Raw genomic sequence first — 19,393 nt, 5'->3', positions numbered from 1 at the left:
TCTAGGTGGACTTTCCTCTTAGCAAACGTCATTTCTGATGAGGAGTTAAAGCAGCAGGCAGATCATCTAGCAAGGTTGAGCTCTTTGTATAAAGCTCATGTCCTGGTCTGCTGGATTACCCCTGTTTTTACACCAGCAGAAATATCTAGTGGGAGGAAAGTTAGACTGACTCACCTCCATACTGTTATGCTACTTCATTCCTGAGATAGGAGACAGGTTTAGCTAAGTTCTGTCCTGATTTGGGAATGTTAGGAACTCCTGGTGAAAGGGGAATGAGCTTTTGGTGCAAGGGGATCTGCTGGAGTAGGATACCCAGGACCGTGTGTGGTCAGTGTTTGAATATCTCCAAGGATGGAGACACTACATCTTTCCAGGACAACCTGCTCTGGTTTTCAATGACCTTCAGTGAAGTGTTTTCTTCTGTTCAGATGGATTTCTCTGGTTTAGTTTGTGCCTATTACCTCTCATCTCATTGCTGAGCAGTGCTGAGGAGAGTCTCAGCACTTCTATCTCAGTCTTCTTTACACCTTCCCCTCAGATATTTATATGCACTGATAAGGTCTGCCCCCCTGCAACATGATCTTCTCCAGCATAAATAGTCCAAGCTCTCTCAGCCTCTCTTCATGTGCGTAAAGCTCCAGTCCCTTAATTGTTTTTGTGGTCCTTGGCTGGACTCTTTCAGTACATCTGCTGTGTTGGGGAGCCCAGCACTAGACTCGCCGCTCCAGATGTGGCTACATCGGTGCCGAAGGGAAAGATCGCTTCCCTTGGCCAGCTGGCAGAACCTTCCTAACGCAGCCCTGGGTGCCATCTGCTGCCTTTGCTGCAAAGGCACCTTGATTTGATGCCTTGGAGGTCCTGGGTAATGACAAGATGACCGCATGTCCTTTATAAGCAAAGGACCTCCATGTCCAGAGCTGCTCTTCAGCTGATTGTTCCCCAGCCTGTACTTGTGCATGCAGTTATTGCTCTCTAGATGCAGGACTCTGCACTTCCGTTTTCTGAATTTTAGTTTTTTTTCTGCTTACTTCTGCAGCTTGTCAAGGTCCCTTTGAATGACAGCACAACTGTCTGGTGTGTCAGATACTCCTCTTTGTTTTATATCTGTTTTTGTATTCTGTTGTCTTTATTTCTGTCGGACTGTTGATTTTTTTAATATCTTTAATTTAGTAGTTGATTAGCAGGGTTACTTGTATTACCAGAAGGGTAAAAAGCATATTATTTCTTTCCCTTCAGTGCAATAGAAAATTCCCGTGCTGATACCCCTGTAGTCAGCTCTAGTGAAGCTGAGCAGTCAGAACCTGACTGTGATATTGGTGGGACACTTGAGGCTGACCCTCAGAGTGAGCCTTCCTCTTTTGTCAGTCCAGCAGAGAGGTGAGTATTGAAGTAGGTTGTAAGACTGAATAATTTAAAGGTAACTGTTCTGTTCTGTCCTGGCCTTGCAATAAACATTTGCATGTGCTTGCCTATCTCTGTTTGACAGTGTATGACCAAAAAATACGATGGTTTTATAGACTCTAATACTTGTAAGTTTTCAGCATTGCAGGTCCGCATATAGAGAATATATCATCTTCACATGGCAAGGGAAAGAAGACAAAATCTGAGTTTGAGTCAAAAGTCTCAGCTGCTGAAAAGGGGGCAGATGAACAAAAATCTGCTTTGAATGCTTCAGAGAACTTAAAAAGGGAGGTAAGCAGTCACTGGTATTGTCCACTGAGTACGCATAATGACCTCTTGGGTGATCACTAATGTTAAAAATGAGTGATCTCTGCTTTTCTGTTGGCACTGTATTTATTTGGAGTTCTTATACCATAAGCATTTTGTCCAGTTCTGGTGCTGTCATCTGAAGTTTGTCAAACTGGAAGGGCAGCAGGATTAATCACCGATCTGTCGTATGCTGCACTTCTGCTTAACTATGTCTTTTTGATGCCTATGAGGATTTTCAATTACTGATTATATAAAATAACTCTTTTTCTAAGCACAGAGAAAAAGTCAGACTCCAAGGCAATTATGCTGGGTGTTATCTGTAAAATCTTGACAACAAGATAAGAAATCTGCTGCACTTGAAACGTGTAGCACAAGCTGAATGCTCCTTTCACTGTTCTGGTGATGTGCAAAGATGTGGAAATGTATGTGTAAAAAAGCAAAAGTTGAGGCTTGAAATGGCATAGCCTATGATTAACTTTATAGGGTTACTGCATTATTTGTAAGTGCAAAACATGACATCTTTGGTCATTGAAAAGGAAATAAAATATTGTTAGACAACAGCTCAGTTTTCAGTAAAGCTTTTTTGGGCTATTCATGACTTCCGGAGGACATATAGAATTCTACAGACCAATGTTCATATTAATATTTCTGCAACAGGGAAACTTTTTTCCCTTTGAAGAGGAAAACCAAAACACTTAAAGCATTATGTTTTATGAAACAGTACTTTGTATTTGAAATGTATTAATTTAATAACAAAAGCTACCTGTACTTCACTGAAAGAATCTGTAACTCTTGGAATAGATCAGCATATGTGTGTCTCACCTGTGAACTGACTTATGCCAGAGCTGTTTTCAACATGGGTTTAATGGTGGGTGTCCTATTGACTTGGGTAGAATTTGGTCATATATATTTAAGAGCATTGAGGTTTATCTTTGTTTTCAGTGTTTGTATTGAGAAACATTCCCAAGTGGTGGCTCTTTCTTTTGCAGAAAGACTACAAAAAAACAGGAGAAATAGACCCTACATCTGTGATGACCCCAAAGGACCCAGGAGACATTCCAACATTTGATGAATGGAAAAAGAAGGTTATGGAAGTAGAGAAGGAGAAGAGTAAGTTCAGAATTCTTTCCTTTGGCCTAAATATGAACTTTCTCACTAACGTTTTCTAGGATCTGAATAGTAAAATACCTGGTTTCAGAATGAAGCCCAGCAGTTCATTTCTGTACTAAAACTATGTCTTTTATAGCATTTATTATACAAAAGCACTGGGCAGTTCTGTGGAATGAAGAATGGAGTATGGTGTGCTATAATAATTTTTTTCTTGTTTCATAGGTCAGTCAATGCATCCTTCTGCTAATGGTGGGCAGCATTCCACAAAAAAGGTCCAGAAAAATAGAAATAACTATGCCTCTGTAGAATGCGGTGCCAAAATTCTGGCAGCTAATCCAGAGGCAAAGGTAAGTGTTCGCTGTTAGTGTGAGCTATGTTATTCTACTTTTGCATGAGAAACAGTACAAAGCATACTTACTTGAAACACTGGCTTCTGAAGTACTCCTTTATTTTTGTGTTTGACTTATTATTATTTTGGATTTATAAATATTGTTGTGCTAAGTGGCTAGCTGCAGTAAATCAACTGAGTGTCTAAAAGTGATATATGATAGTCTCCTATATATTCTCATTTAGTTTTACACAGTAACACCAAATTTCAAAATTAATATCAAACTTATTTTTAGATGGAGGGAGGAAAAACTTCATTGTGTTATCTGCCGTACAATTTAAAATATTCCTACTGTTCTTTTTTGTTCAGAGCACTTCAGCTATTTTGATGGAAAACATGGACCTTTATATGCTAAATCCATGCAGTACCAAAATCTGGTAGGTTACAGCAATTTCCTTGACTGACGGGAGTCAGTTTAGTTTTCCATCCTTACAGCAGTCCGTATATCCTGTGGGACTGACTTGATCTTGGTGTGTGTCTGCCTGAAATGCATATGTATGAGTCTAGCAGAAGACACTTTAATGTGTCACCCATATAATTTTTCCTCTGATAAAGATGTAAGATTAAGGGGTTAACCATTCACTTAAGCATTTGTATTTTTACATATTTTTGTATAGTTCAACCTTCTTATTTAATTCTGACCAAGTTGCACGTAACAAGAATAGTCTTAACGTCTGAACAGAATGAGGATGTCAAAGCATTTCCTGAATTCAATGGAGTAAAATCTCTTCACCTGTCCTAGATCACATGAAAATTGAAGGTTATCTGTGGTCTTCAAATCTGACTTTCAGGGATTTAGAGGGATGTTTGAAGCACGGTGAATTTCCATGCAGTAGATCTGTATCTCAAACTGACCACATTGATGTGCTGCTAGCCTGGAGATAGACTAGAATAACCATTTTTATCACTCCTCTGTTCTATCACTTCCAATTAATCTGGATACTGTGATAAAAGACAGTTATGACTATAGTTCTGTTTGACATCAAACCTTGAAGTGAAGTATAGGAAACTTACCTGGGAATCTGTGTGGCTGGTATAGATCTGTTTTAGGGGTTCCTAGTTGCAAGCTAATATTACTACTATCTTGGCAGCTGCCCAAAAGACTGTAATAGAGCTTCTAGTAAATCCAGATTTAGCCAGAGTTGTCCCTCTTCTTAGGAGCATCCTGTGTGTCCTAGTGACTGCAGCATCAGTGTCTTGAGTTGTTACGGTGGCAGAAGTTAGTTCTCTCCCGAGAGCCACCCCTTGATGCTAGTGAGCAGTGAGCAAAGTTGTGTTGCAGGGGAAAAAGGTGTTGTGGCATTTAGGAACGGGTTAGATATACTTCTGTCATTCCTGAGAAGTCTTTGATCTTGTTGTGAGATACAGGCCACGCTAGTCTTGTAGATCATAATCAGCTTGTATGATAGCCAATATTCATTAATGTATAGCAAGAAGTCCACTCCTCTTTAAATGCATGGTGTAGTCAGTCTGCTCTCTGTTAGCAGGGAATATATCAACCTAACAAGCATTGTCAGCATATACGTTACCTCATAATTGCATTCTAACTGTACCACTTGAATGTTATTACTATAATTTTGCAGAAGATAAAGCACCAAGCGTTCGAGTAAAGAATTTAGTTTCATGCCGTAGGTTGTGTCACTGGAATTTACCATTTGCTAACTGGTCTTTCAGGTGTGGTTTAAATGTGCTTGTGACTTTTTTATTTTTCAGTTCTGTGATGTGTTGCATTTGAGAATAGGAAGGATAAAGCTCTTAAACTTTAGATAGCACCTAGAGCTGTTAAGATAGGTACACTGGTAATGCTAATGACTTTGAAGGGGGGGAAAAAAACAACAAGCAATGTCATTGTGCAGGATTTCTGTAGTGTTCTTTGATACTTAGATACTGTGCAACTGCACAGGGTGAAGTGCTTTTAAAAATATATATTTTCTATTCGTCTTCAAGGTTTGTTATTGAGCTCTGTGAGCCAATCCAAGTAAAGCAACTTGACATTGCAAATCATGAGTTGTTCTCCTCCACTCCTAAAGACTTTCTGGTGTCCATCAGTGACAGGTATGTAGTCACAACTTTTATTTGTTATTATTGTGACCCTCTGAATGAAAATTAAATGGAATCAATTACTAAATGGATGACCTCACAAAATAAGCTGTGTATGTTTGTAGTTTTGCAAAATATAATGCATTGTGACATGCGTTTTCTTTGCACATTGTCAACATTACCATTAAAGACATTGCAGCAATCATGTCACAAAAAAAGAAAAATAATTCTTTGAAGTGTTTTGAGAGCCTCAGCCGATGTCTGTAAGCAGCGGAGTCCAAAACTTGAATTTTGTCAGCTGACTGTATTGTGTTTTTCAGGTATCCAACAAACAAATGGATTAAACTAGGTACTTTCCATGCCAGAGATGAGAGAAATGTCCAAAGCTTTCCTCTAGATGAACAGATGTATGCAAAATATGTGAAGGTAACTTTCTATTGCAAAAGCATTCCATCCTTCTTGGGAAAGGAGATGTTTGCTGAACTGTGCCCTACATAGCAGGATATTGAGATGACTGTGAATCAGCACATGCTTTACTACTAGTTGCACTAGTTTTTGCATTGCTTTAAGGTGACTGGGGAACAACAGTTAAATGTATGGTCAGTCACAAATGTGTTAGCTTCCTCTAGTGGTAACTGGCAGGATGGAAAGCATGCATTTACCCTGTGTCCAAATACACGAGAACTAAGAAGAATCTAGACAATATCAGATACAATAAGCTGTATTTGAAATAATTCTAATAGGAATTAGAATTAATTAGAATTCTTCAGGGGTAGTTTAAAATATTAACCTATTTTCTCTCTTGGCTATACCTACCACTACACATACGTATGTGTGAATGAAGTTTTATACACCTAGAAATAAAATCTGGTGTCTCTATTTTAATGTATAAGTTTCACAAGTGTGCCTCTTCAGATTTATTTAAATGCACACTACATGACTCTATGTTCAAGTCACTTGTAATCTGTTTAAACCTTTACTCCCTGGAGCACAGATTATAGCGTGCGTGCTTTCTACTTCTGTGCTGCATCCTGCCGTGTGTAGTTTGCAAGCCATTCCTTAAGAAAAGCAAGGTTTTCAATGTGTATGTTAATTTAAGGAAGAGATGAGGAAGAAAGGCATGCATCTCTGTGTACTAAGGTGAAGGTAAAATTGCCTTCCACTGCTTGGCCTTCTAGAGCAACCTCTCTGAGGAGAGCCATTACACCTTTTCTGATGTATCCACTTATCTGTTAAAACAAGCATCAGTGCAATAAAGAAGTATGATTGTGAGTGCCTTTCTCATTTTCTGTGACAGTTAGGAGAACTGAAATGGAAAGCAACTGTGCTTTAGTGTGGTAGCTACTAAAGTTGAGTTTTTTCCTCCCTGGAAAGATGACTCTTATACTTGTTGTGTGATCTCTTTCTCAAAGTAGCTTGTAGCAAAGTAGCTTTATTCGAAGAGAATAAAATGCCATGAATAATGTAGCAATTGGACTGGGTTAAAAGCTTTTGTGAAAATATTGACATGTACTAGAGCTTTAAGTTCACATAAAATACAGAGCTTTTAAGCCTTCCTCAGTGAGATATTATCTTGCAACTGTGGTGCTTTTTTTATAAAAAAGAAATTCTGCTACTCTGAGGTTTGCACTTTCTTCAAGAGATGGCTGTGAATAATAATTATCTGTTTAACATCTATACTCAGAAATCCTGCATGAGTCTGCAAGTCAAAGATAAATATTTTATATTTTTGCTTTCAATTCTGCTTTCTGGCTGAATTAATGCTTCAAGGTAGCTAGAATCTTGACTGTCACTGAGTTTCAGCAGTATGCTAGATACTTCAGCACTTAATTCCCTTGAGGATGTGATGTTCTGCCTTTAATACAGCATGGTAACTTTTTGAAGGATCATTATTGTAACACTTGGGCTTTATGGAATGAAAAGTAAGCAAGCCTGTAGAGCAATCCACAATTTCTCCAATGGTTTGAAATGGCTTACCTGAATTGTAGTAAAACTGAGCATTTTTTTGTATGGATTACTTCATGGAAATTGTTATCTTGATCTCACTTGCAAATTAGTACAGTCCTTCATTGTGAGTGTCCACATAGTTTAATAAATGCAGTCTATGTGCGCGTATTTAATATATATTAAATAAAGCAGGTAAGCAGGTTCTCACTAGAAATATACTGATGAATGGAACTACCAAATGTGTTGTAAGATGCTCTGCACTGGTTCTTTCAAAAGTGTTTCTGTAACCAGGAACATGTTTGTTTGAGCTTAAAGCAGCAGCAGTGCACAGAATGCATGCTATGAAATTAGATTTTTTTTTTTTTTTCTCTTGAGTCACTTTAGCCTTTACTCTTTTGGGGGATGGGAAGAGAATTGTACTTAGTGAATTTAACAAGCTTCAATACTGTCTGGTGTCAGGGCTGCCCCCTCCCCCTGAGGAGAGAAAAAAAAAAAAAAAAAAAGACTTGACAGTTCATTAATAAAACACTTGCCTTGCATGTTACCTTATATCTGCAAGGTATGAGGACTAAATGAAATCATGGATACCTAAGGCAGATCAAGGAGTAATACAACTTTATCCTTCATAACTTATTACCTTAGGTATTTGTAGTACTGAGTTAAAAACACAGTAAGGCTCTGTAGTTGCCTGTGGCATGTGTTCAGCCTTTGTACTGACATCTATTTTTTTCTTTTCCTTTCTCTCGCTTCAGATGTTCATCAAGTACATAAAGGTTAGAAACATCTTCTTGTGGAATGCTGCATGCTTAGGGCTTGGGGTGTTTTCTGCTGTGGCCCAGCACATTAATGCATGGCAAGAGAAAAGCTTTCAAATGCATGGCAAGAGCAAAGCTTGTAGATCTTTTCTGTTTGGGCATTCTGCAAATCCCTTAAGCAAACATAGCTTGCAAATTCAAAATTGGATGCATATGTTAAATGGACTCTTAGCTCTGTAGATCTTGAAGTACTTTTTATTTTTTAGGTGGAGTTGATATCACATTTTGGATCAGAACACTTTTGTCCTTTAAGTCTTATAAGGTAATAACTTAAGTGTTTTGCTTTGTATTTCTGCCTCCTTGCACTGTGGACTAATGTATTCTAACAATAACTGGAAAACAAATTCTAGTAGTTGGTGTTTTAAGTTAGTTGGAAATGCTGTGAATCAAAGTAGTTGAATAAATTACCTGTTGCACAGCATGCGTCATACTTGTTTAAAAAAATTTTTGGAAAAATCAAGACTTTTTTTTAAGGAACAGTTTGTTTTTGGGTGGGAGTGGAGTTATGGGAATGCCAGCAGCTGCACAGCAGAATACCAGCATCTGGAGACTGACGCAGCAAAAGGAGGAGCATGTGAGACACTAATAGGAGCAGGTGCTGTGGTGTTGTGCTCTTCATAAACCACTGTGGTGCATGATCCCCCAGGTACCTATTTGCAATAATAGTTGGTGTGTCTGAATCAGAATAACAGAATGACTGGCCTCTCTGCTGTTCCTAAAATCCAATTTTGATTCTGTTATCAAAGCTCTGGCAGGACTTGAACACAAGTAATCTAGCACTGTAAGGCAAAACATCTTTTCAATTGACAAGACAATTTTATTTAAAACATTGTAGTCCAACAGAGCAGGTCAAAGAATCGCATTTGTAGTCAGGTAGAAGGATTTTCTTTTTTCTTTTTTTTTTTCTTGATCTAAGTGAAGATGAGAAACTAAGAGCACACAGGAAGCTCAGAAATTGAGATCCAGGGGGGACCTCACATAAGAGAAGTCTGTTATGAAGTATTTGAAATAGGAACAGGGTCTCGCTTTGGAGCGGCCCTTGATAAGCTGCAACAGACTTTCTGGATAGAAGTTTGTGAAAAGGCTCCAAAAGCGTATGTGCATAAAATGAGCTGCTTGATCAAAGTTAACAGAAGACAAATGTTAATCTAATTACCTGTTGCTCAGGGTTTTTGGTACCAGTATGGTGGAAGAATATGAAGAAATAGCTGATTCTCAATATCAATCAGAACGACAAGAACTCTTTGATGAAGATTATGGTAAGCAAGTGATTTATTTTTTTTAACCATTTAAATATTTCATGCAAGTCTAGTTCTTTCCTGGATATGCTAAATGATTTTACTGCTGAGTTTGCTTTTAGTGTTCCTTCCAACTTACCCATGCATTCTTTTAAGTTTTAAACTAATGTTATTTGTGTAATAAGGCAATTTGGGAGGTTGCTTCAAAACACTAATATTAAACCTGAATTTCAGTTGCCTGGTTAGGCACAAACATCTTATGTGCTTATGGTAATGAACAATAGCTAAAATAATCTGAGTAGCTCATGCCTTTTGTTTGTAGTGGAGGGGGGAAAAATTCTGTAGTAAACCTTGGGAGTGGTTTACTGCATCTGTCTCTTGAATCTAAGGGAAATGGAAACTTTAATCTGAATCTCTTCGGATTGCTTATTCTCTAGAGCTTGATCAGTTTGTCATCCTTGACTTTATTTCTGTAGTCTCATTTGTGGCTGAAACTTGTTAAATTTTGGGTTGTATTTTTTGATGTAGCACATCTAATTTTGATACTCCTAAATGTTTTTTTTTTTCTTTAAATAGACTATCTATTGGATTACAATACAGGAGAAGAAAAATCTTCAAAAAACCTCCTTGGTTCTGCTACAAGTGAGTATGGCTTATTAGGAAGCTTGCTGCTGGGCTAAAATAGGCAGTACCAAAAGGCAGTTTGCTTCTCAGTGTTGGCCTTTCACTGATGAGAGAAAGCCCTGTGTCAGCTTTTATCTGAGGCTTTTCAAAGTTTCTGTCAAGAAGTAATTTGCATGTTCTGTCTACCCCTACAATATGGTAAGTTTGTTCACTGTCTGAGAAATGCTATGGACTACTGAAAACAGGATCAGCAGACCTGACACATGATACTAGCAGTGCTTTAGAAGCACAGCTGAACACTGAGCATTGCAGTGATAGCTGCTGCAGTGCTCACTGCTCAGCTCTGCTGCCTTGTGGATATTGTTACTGGGCTTTCCTTAGTGAATCTTTCATCTCTAGTGTTTTTTTGAAATCCAAGTTTGTTTTTAATGTGTTTCAACAAATGACAGATGTCTGTTTTGAGCCTTCTGCCTTAAAGAGTGAGTGATATGCAGTAAGGGACCTCTGAAGAGAGGTTTATGTGCTTCTCGGGCATCTTTATTCCCTAGGAATGTTTTTGAAGTCTGCCCTTATGGTGACCTGCATCTCTCACTGCAAATTCTTACAGATTGGCAAGCTGCTTTACCAGATCTTAACTCCCCTTCTTTCCCTGCTTGCCCATAAATGATGGCAAGCCATGAGTACTTCAGGTTAATGTTTTCTGTTTTCTTCTCAAGGGGATGGTAAGTCAAAGCATAAATGCTTGCATAAATAATACAGTTTAGGAATGTAGCTTTTGAAGTATTTTGAAGGAAACATAGCATTAAGTTTAAGACAAGAATTTTGGCAATACTACTAAAATGTTTTTTCTATAACTTCATGAATTTATCCATTTGATGTATGGTAAGTGTGTGCTGACAGGTGGCAGAGGAATGGGCAGAGTTGACTCATGTATGCCTGTTTACAGGAAGGTGCTCTTCTCCTGCTCCTCATTTAATTTCTAAATGAGCCTGATGTAATAGTACCCAAGAAATGGGAGATCAGACAGAAACAAATGACGTGTCTGTCAGTTTCTCAAGGTTGAGATGGAAATTTGTCATGGAATCCTCCCTTGTTTGTTCACTTCGATTGCTAGGCAGTTCAGCAACTGAATTGTTCCTTGATTTCTGTGTTGTAATGATGAGTTAGTACTTCCCATCACTTCTTGTCTTGGTGTTAGATGGTTTAGCCCTGATGATACAGGCTTGTCGTGGTGTAGATACACTGGAAATCCTTGCATTTTCTTTCTGCGAGGGAGTTCTGTATGGGGAGAGCAAGCATCTCCTTCGTATAGCGATTGCCAAAGCTAATTCAGGCAAACCCTACGTACAGCACAGTCTAAGGCAGTGCCTAGAGATGGGCACTGAAGTGCAAGTATGTACCTCTTTGGAGCTGCTGGGGAAACTTTGGCTAGCTGCTACAAGCAGCTTTAGTATGATACCTTTAGTATTACTATAAGGGAGGGAATCTTATGTATTGGAATTTTTTTTTCTTTCAATATTTACACTTGAAGCAGGTGGTATAAACTTTTTTAGCTATCTAGAAGCCAACTAAGAAGACTTTGCCAGATTGTGACTGGTAAAGATGAGATGGTGTTTTCAAATACAGGTTTCTAGGCTATTCATAAGCAGAAAATCCATAATTCTTTAAGATTGCATTCAGTGTAACAGAATGATTGCCTTTTCAATGTTTTTGTTCTGATTCATTTAAAGGAAGTATTGCATAAGAGCAAATTGCCTGGAGGTGCTAATTCCTGAGATCTCTCCATATGTCATCTTTGATCAGTTGTTTTCTATTTCAGATGCTATTCTAAATATGGTGAATATTGCTGCTAATATTCTTGGAGCCAAAACTGAAGAGACTTCTGAAGCTGAAGGTACTCTTTAAGTGGTGAACTTTCTAGAAAGTCATCTTTTTTCTTTTCTTTTTTTTTTTTATGATCTGCATGCTTCAATTTTCTGTGAAGAATTTCACAGAAGATAAGTTAAAATGTGTGGTTTTATTTTGATTTTTTTTTTCTTCACACTCTTCCATGGCATAAGTGTTTGGCTATTGCCACAGAATTCTTAACTGTATTACCTGCAAAACATGAAGTGAAGATGCTGAATTCACTAAAAGGAGAATAGGTGTAAAAATATATTCAGTTATATTCTGGTGATGTTTTTAACCCGTGTCCAAAAAAATCTTATACACAAACCATAATTAGCATATTTGTTCAGATAATTGGAGACCTGCAGTTGTCAATTTGATAGTGCAGTTAATCCTCTAAACAGAGGAGAGGGATGGCAGGGGGGAAAGGGGATGGTATGGAGGAAATGGTAGAAATGTGGAAGGAAGCTTAAATATTAAAGTGTTTTGTTAGTGCTTCCTTGAAGTCTTATATCTATATATATATATATATGTCTTCCATTTTGTGTTCTGTAGTAGGGAACAAAAGTGTATCTGAAAATGTTACTGTCACTCCTGCAACTTCAACATCTGCACCAAGACTGCCTGAACCAACTCCTGTTCCGTCACCAGAGTAAGTGATTGGTATGTTTTTAAAGGAGATTCTAGCAGAGACCAAATATGCCAGTATGGAATTTTCGAAAGAAGGGGGAATATCGAATTCAGAAGGCTTGATGTTTCAGAAACTGTGGCCGAAATAACTGAATGGCACATCGGGATGAAAATGCACTAGCAAAAATAACTTACAGAATTTACAAGATGTGGGAACTGGCATTTGGTCACTGATAGAAGCTTTGATAATTATTTAAAATAGCCTGCTTTTGTAGGCTTCCAGAGTAGTAAGAAAGACTGTCAAATTAACATCCTGTCTTTAATTCTTTCTTTATAGACTTGTAACTACAGATATTCCCCAAATAGATAAAGAGGAATTAACTGTTGATTTGACAAAAGAAAGTCCCATTGTGCAGCTAGTTCAAGAGTATGAAGAAGATGCCAGTCAATCAACAGTGACCTTGCTGCCCAGTGATGATCAAGACGAGGAAGCATCAGCATGGTTTGAGCTTGAAACACAAACGTATTGCTATGACATGACAACAATATGTTGCATTTCTACCTTTTCAGAGTATCTGTATAAATGGTGTTCAGTTATAATAGCCCTCCATCGGCAACACAGTAAAAGTGAAAGCAAGCAAGAGCAAGATGATTCTGCTGTTCATCAGCCCCAGGCTGTTCTGCCTGAGTCTATACCCACTTCAGTAGATGAGCCTCTGCCTGAGGAGTTGGACAGCAAAGTTACTGAGAGACCATCTGGATCTACTGCTGCAAGTGATTTTAGCAGTGCGGTCTATGAGGAGATGAAAAATGAGACCACAGATGCTATTGAACTGGAACCAAGCCATCCTCAAACTCTTTCTCAATCTCTCCTCTTAGAAGTAACTTCTGAAGTTAAGCCATCGGCAACAACAGAAATGTCACTGGAACCAGCAAAAGAAGCTGGAGGCCATGTAGCACCAACTGTGACTCCTCAGGTGGATGTAACTGAGATTAGTGTAGAAACAGAGAAAGCCGTGAGCTCTGTTATTGCAGAAAAACCTTTAGCTTCAGAGACCAGTGTTGTCAGTGAAGTAAAGGAGATGAGCACAGGAGAGACTGCAGCTATTCCAGCAATTTCAAAGCCCACAGAGACTGTTCTGCAGCCTGAATATACAATGGGCACCTTAGCCAGTGATGTTGGGGAAGGAAAAGAAAGCACTCCAGAAGTGCAGAAGCCTGTGGTCTCTACTGTTGAGTCTCCTGTATCTGCTGATATAAAGGAGGAGGATCAGGCAACTGAAGATGCTTTTATGGCAATTCCAGTTTCTGGAGGACAACAGAGAACAGCTACAGACTTCTATGCTGAACTGCAGAATTCAACAGATCTAAGTTATGCTAATGGAAATCTTGTGCATGGGTCTAATCAGAAGGAGTCTGTTTTTATGCGACTTAATAATCGCATTAAAGCCCTGGAAGTAAATATGTCTCTCAGCAGCCGTTATTTGGAAGAACTTAGTCAGAGGTAAGTCTGAGGAAGACTAGGAAAAGTCTACTATATGTAAACACGATATAACCCTTTACTGAAAGAAGTGTGTGTGCATGAAGCTTTATGAAAAACCCAGAGAAGTATGTACTTCTGAACTTGCTAAAGGCCAAGATGCTTGCAGGTGACAAGAATTTCCTTCCTGTGTTCCATGATACCATCCGTCTTATTTTTGTGCGAAGGAACGCATCTGTGTGTTCAGGTGGTGGATTTTTTTGGTTTGATTCATAGAGGGATGGGAGGCATTGTCTGGATGCAAGCAATAATCCTGCTCCATAATCCTTTCAGCAGAAGGTCAGTCACATCCTGTTGTTGAACGACACATATCTATAAAGTCTCTCAGAACTGTCCAAACTCATTTTTTTCACCTAAAACATTGTGTTCTGTAATACTGCTCTTGAGGGCATGGAGGGGGAAACCAGAACTTTGTGAGGGATCTATATTTGTTAATATTTGCCTGTTGTGCTCACTAACCACAGAGGAAACGTACCATTTTCAGAACTGACTCCAAGGGAAGGCTCTTTTGTTAACTTCTGAGGTGTCTTTCCTGACAGTCAATAGCTTGTGAATTTGCTCCATAGTGAATTCCAGTAAATTAAAGCTCAGATCTTAAGTATTGAAGCAGATCTTTCTCTTCGACCTTGGGGCAGTAGGAACACCAGAGAGACATGGATTTTTTGCTTTATGTATGAAACTTGAAGAGCAATGCCACGCAATTTAAATAATGCTGCTTTAGGCAAAGAAAAGCCTTATGTAGTAGTATTTTCTAGTGACAAGTCTAATGCTGAGGAGCTTTATGATGAATCTAGCACTTCTGACCTTTACATGCTTCTTGTTTTAGGTATCGAAAGCAAATGGAAGAAATGCAGAAGGCTTTCAATAAAACTATAATAAAACTTCAGAACACCTCGAGAATAGCAGAGGAGCAGGTATGGCTTGTTTGACTGCTAGTTTTGACTACTGGGTTTTGCTGCTCAGGAAGGATTGAAGATGGATTGTTCTTTTAGGAAAGATTAGAATGATGTATTTAAAAAATCTTTATTCAGAACCACTTTTTAAACTATTTTAACTAATTTAACTTAATTTGTCTTGCTACTCTGATATAGTATAGCTGGATGAGCACTTCATTAGTCTAACTGAAGAGACATAGTCTCTAATAAGAGAGCAGTGTAGTAATGGCTTATGCCCGATTTGCAGTTGGAAGTGTAGTTCAAGTTAAAAACAAAAATAAAAACACATGAACTACAAGTACTCTGTAATATGGCCATACTCAGAACTTTCTGATAATAGTTGCATAGAGCTGCCTGCTTATTCTGCCTCCAGAGATGGTAGAAGTTGCTGTACTCAAACACACTTTACATAAAGTTGCAAAAAGATTGCTCAATGAAGTAGAACTGTTGAGGGCTTTTAGTAGTATTGTTTGATCTTTATACACAGGTGTCAGTTAAAATTTCAAATACTGTTGTATAAAAAATGTGTTGAAGGGAATGTTGAATTAAGACACTATTTGGACATCCTATTGAACTGTAAATAGGTCATGTGGCTACATCATATCTGACTGTCACATAGTGCTAACTTGGTACATAAAGTAGATGATATTGGCATCCTGACAGCTAAACAACGTGGCTATGAATGTTTTCATACAGGATCAGCGGCAAACAGATGCAATTCAGCTGTTACAAGCTCAGCTGACCAACATGACACAGCTGGTTTCCAATCTGTCAACAACTGTCACGGAATTAAAGCGTGAGGTAATTATAATTCTGCAATGTGGCATGGGAACTCAGGCAGGGCAGACAGATGCATAGATATATCTTAATTCAAAGAGGCCGAGGGTTTAAAAATGAATTTTAATGTTTGGGAAGGTGCCAGTGTTATTGCTTTTTCTCCCTTTCTTGGCCAGCTGCTAAAATAGGCTGAAAACCAAGTGGCTTAAATTGTTCTCAGCAAAATTTTTAATAATAACTTCTATTATAACCTTACTAGCCCGATTATTGTAGTCTTCTGTAGTGATAAAAGATTGTAACTTATTCAGGGTAGTGTAGTATTTCTTCCTTCCTGCATAGAAATTGGTAGTAGTGCACTGTGAAATTATTCTTAAACAAACACAAGCAAGAAAAAACCACTGACTTTATGTATGGCAAATTCCATAATTGTCACTTTAAAAGTCTTTAAAAACGAGAGGTGAAAGGTAAATCTCTTCAAGAATTTCTCTAGCAAGCAGAGAAGATAACTTTCTCACAAAAAGTGCATTAATTTTGCATAAGCTTGTATGCTCCTCCAATGCAAAGTATCTCTATAAATTACGGTGGTATCTCAATCAGTGGCATCTTGTCCTGTGTTAGTTTTCAGACTTTAATCTCACCTGTTAAATGGCCAGTGGTTTAAATCAAATCTCTGAAAAATGGTGTGATTAAGGAAGAGATGATGTGATTAAGTGAGATTAAGGAAGCTGATCTGAAAACGTGTCAGTTATGCTATAATTAAAGTTACATTTTTGGAATATTACTTTTAAGTAATTCTTGTCTTTAACAACTGTATAAAATTATTTCAGGTTTCTGATAGGCAAACCTACCTTGTGATTTCTCTGGTTCTCTGTGTCATCCTGGGCCTGGTGCTGTGTGCGCAGCGCTGCAGAAGCACCTCTCAGTTCTGTGGAGATTACCTCTCAAAAATTCCCAAAAGTAATAATTATCCCAGCCCCAAAAGGTACTGTATTTTAAACTTTATTGTTTCAACTTGTTAGTGGTTCCTAAATCCATGGACTGTCATGCCTGTGTTAGTCCTAAGGGTCATCTTTCTGCAAGCGCGAACCCTGGGACTGATAGCCAAAACCAGTTACTAAAGCTTAGCTTTCCCAAAGTCATGGTAGTGTTTTGGAATGTTACCTTGGTAGCTTGCCTTGATAGCTTTTTGCAAAGTTCTGTCTATTTTCCTGGCTTTTTTGAACTCCTTGGTCAATGGCTGATCATGTTAGCTCCTCCTGTGCTTCTTAGTGGAAAAAGATGATAAATTTCTGAGAAAAATGTGTTAAAGTTGTGGGTTTTGTTCCACAGATGTTTTTCTTCCTATGATGATATGAATTTGAAAAGAAGAATCTCTCTTCCACTGGTCAGATCGCAGTCCTTTCAGCTATCTGGTAAAGAAGGTACATCCATACATCTAGTTTCTGGTGTTACACACATACTATATACAGCTAACAGTTCCTGTGGGTGTGGGAGAATATGATCTCAGGTTTCTGTCAAAGAACCACTATGTGACCTCAGCTTTGCTTGTGTTCTGTTAGCCAGTAGAGTCTAAAGCCAAGTTATGAGACACTTAACAGTGTCCATGCAGGTGCTTGGTTTTCAGTGAACACAACTTAAAAATGCACCAGTCCAAACATGGCAATTGTCTAGCCATATTGTGCTAAAAGGTAGTTAAATCCTGAATTAGTGTCCAGAGTATATAATGTAGCCTTCTTAGGGTTAATAGCAGTGCACGTGGGCATTTAGCTTTACAAAGCTGTGAAGTTTGGAGGTGGGGGGGAAGTAGATATATTTGATTGTCAAGTTTGGGAGGTCGGTGTTCTCCTCCTGAGAAGTCATCTGTCTTAAAGCTCAGTAGATGTTAAGGCATCTGAGTTTAGCTGTAGAAAGGGAACTTAAAGCAGTTACTCTGGACATGGGGAGTGTTCTAATTTGTTGAATATTCATGTTCAACTTGGGACAACTGAATTTTGATTTCTTAAGCCTTCATCATACAAAACCTAATTCTAGTAACTACCGTGTAAGTAGTTAACGCTGTATTTCTAGATGCAGCAAACCTAATTCAGGCTTTGTGCTGTGAATAAAACCACATGAAAAATGAGTTGAACTGAGAAAATGTTGCAGCAGGCATGAGCTAAAGCTGAGGAAAAAGTAAACTTCTGCAGAACACTTTCTTTCCCCAGACGATGTTCTCTCCACTTATCTATAGCCTTATCTAACCTATCAGGAGATCGGTTGTTTTCAAGTACATGCTCCTGACAGCTGCCATGACAGCACAGGGAGGTTCCTCAAAGCGTTGAGTTCATTTTCAGTGTGCATAGGCTGTGTCCCATGCACTTACAACGGGAGCACAACTGTGGGCGGAAGAGTGGAGTATTTTGTCATGATATTGCTTATTTAAATCGTGGCGTTCTAGAGCTGGAAGTGTCAGGTAGGACTGCTAACTCTTATCGCTCCTCTTGCAGTGGACCCAGAGGACCTGTACATTGTCGAACCCCTCAAGTTTTCCCCAGAGAAGAAGGTAAAGTAGTTGTGGGACAGGCAAGCTGAGCCTGAGTGTGTTTCTGGCAGCAGGAGGAGCATGTTCCAGCTACCCCCCTGCTCTGCCAGTTCCTTTTTTTTAACCCTTTGCTTGCCCCAGAAGCTAACTGTTCTTTTCTTTTTACTTGTGCTTTTTAAGAAAAAGCGTTGTAAATACAGAAGTGACAAGATAGAGACTATCAAGCCGACAGCAGAGCCTCTGCATCCCGTAGCCAATGGGGAAATTAAAGGAAGGAAGCCGTTCACGAACCAGAGGGACTTCTCTAATATCGGGGAAGTTTATCACTCTTCGTATAAGGGTCCTCCATCTGAAGGAAGCTCAGAAACCTCGTCGCAGTCTGAGGAGTCCTATTTTTGTGGCATTTCAGCTTGTACGAGTCTGTGCAACGGACAGACCCAAAAGACAAAAACTGAGAAGAGGGCTATAAAACGAAGACGGTCAAAAGTTTCAGACCAAGGGAAGCTCATAAAAACTCTAATACAGACTAAGTCAGGGTCAATGCCAAGCCTGCATGACATAATCAAAGGAAACAAAGATATAACAGTGGGCACTCTTGGTGTCACGGCTGTTTCTGGACACATCTAAAACTAGCTGAACTTCTCAAACAGGAGAGTGTTTGTTCATTTGAGAACAGTCTGTGGTATTCTGTGGGAGGCTAATGGGAGACAAAGAGCTCAAGTAATTGGAAAGTATTCAGAAATTTGGTTTCTGCCTTTTTAAATAGATGGGATTGTGTCAATCTTGGCTGTAAGCTGCAGCTTTACAAGGCTGATAATTTCCTATGAGAACATCTTGGGGGGAGGGAGGGCAGGGTTCATTTTATAAAGGTTTTTTTCACAATTCCTGGGGCAGAGATTTTTGAAACCCAGTTTGTTGGGTGGAATAGGGATAAAAGCCTAATCCTCTTCCTTTAGCTTTGTTCCTATTTCTTGCACCTTCCCATATTTATGTGCCTTTTGTCTATTTATAATGCCACTGGAAGAGGGGAGATAAAATTGTTTGTCATTTGATTTATTTTGTAATTTCTCTAGCTTTTTTTGAAGATGCAACACTACAGTGCTGTAAAGGGACATGTGTTGGCCTTCAGCTGGACTCAATGTGGACTGGATACTGTAAAAATGCTAATAGATGGACTTGCCTGACTAGATTCAGGCTTTGCAAACTCGATTGAGGAAGAAAACTTGCTTGG

The 19,393-nt window shown here is 38.8% G+C and overlaps 1 protein-coding gene across 2 annotated transcripts in view; it reads left to right on the top strand.

Annotated features, from left to right (window-relative positions):
* The window catches only part of SUCO (SUN domain containing ossification factor), a 34,180-nt gene extending 14,787 nt beyond the window's left edge, over positions 1 to 19,393 (top strand). The window contains exons 5-24 of one of the 2 annotated variants that reach the window (XM_088524422.1): positions 1,237 to 1,377; positions 1,542 to 1,692; positions 2,700 to 2,820; positions 3,043 to 3,167; positions 3,518 to 3,585; positions 5,156 to 5,263; positions 5,569 to 5,674; positions 7,948 to 7,968; positions 8,217 to 8,272; positions 9,178 to 9,269; positions 9,825 to 9,890; positions 11,692 to 11,766; positions 12,318 to 12,411; positions 12,727 to 13,893; positions 14,756 to 14,843; positions 15,561 to 15,665; positions 16,469 to 16,623; positions 16,971 to 17,062; positions 18,128 to 18,183; positions 18,343 to 19,393. In XM_088524422.1, the coding sequence (XP_088380548.1) occupies positions 1,237 to 1,377; positions 1,542 to 1,692; positions 2,700 to 2,820; positions 3,043 to 3,167; positions 3,518 to 3,585; positions 5,156 to 5,263; positions 5,569 to 5,674; positions 7,948 to 7,968; positions 8,217 to 8,272; positions 9,178 to 9,269; positions 9,825 to 9,890; positions 11,692 to 11,766; positions 12,318 to 12,411; positions 12,727 to 13,893; positions 14,756 to 14,843; positions 15,561 to 15,665; positions 16,469 to 16,623; positions 16,971 to 17,062; positions 18,128 to 18,183; positions 18,343 to 18,789 (3,334 nt within the window). In that variant the 3' untranslated portion in view covers positions 18,790 to 19,393. Of the gene's footprint in view, positions 1 to 1,236; positions 1,378 to 1,541; positions 1,693 to 2,699; positions 2,821 to 3,042; positions 3,168 to 3,517; positions 3,586 to 5,155; positions 5,264 to 5,568; positions 5,675 to 7,947; positions 7,969 to 8,216; positions 8,273 to 9,177; positions 9,270 to 9,824; positions 9,891 to 11,691; positions 11,767 to 12,314; positions 12,412 to 12,726; positions 13,894 to 14,755; positions 14,844 to 15,560; positions 15,666 to 16,468; positions 16,624 to 16,970; positions 17,063 to 18,127; positions 18,184 to 18,342 lie in introns of both variants that reach the window. The other variant, XM_088524421.1, reaches the window with a different exon arrangement.

The sequence above is a fragment of the Tinamus guttatus genome, unplaced genomic scaffold (assembly GCF_059628265.1).
Source record: "Tinamus guttatus ecotype Peru unplaced genomic scaffold, ASM5962826v1 Tinamus_guttatus_pri_ptg000211l, whole genome shotgun sequence".
NCBI lineage: Eukaryota > Metazoa > Chordata > Aves > Tinamiformes > Tinamidae > Tinamus > Tinamus guttatus.
Note: the sequence above shows the minus strand (reverse complement) of the source record. Positions and strands in the feature narration are given on the sequence as shown.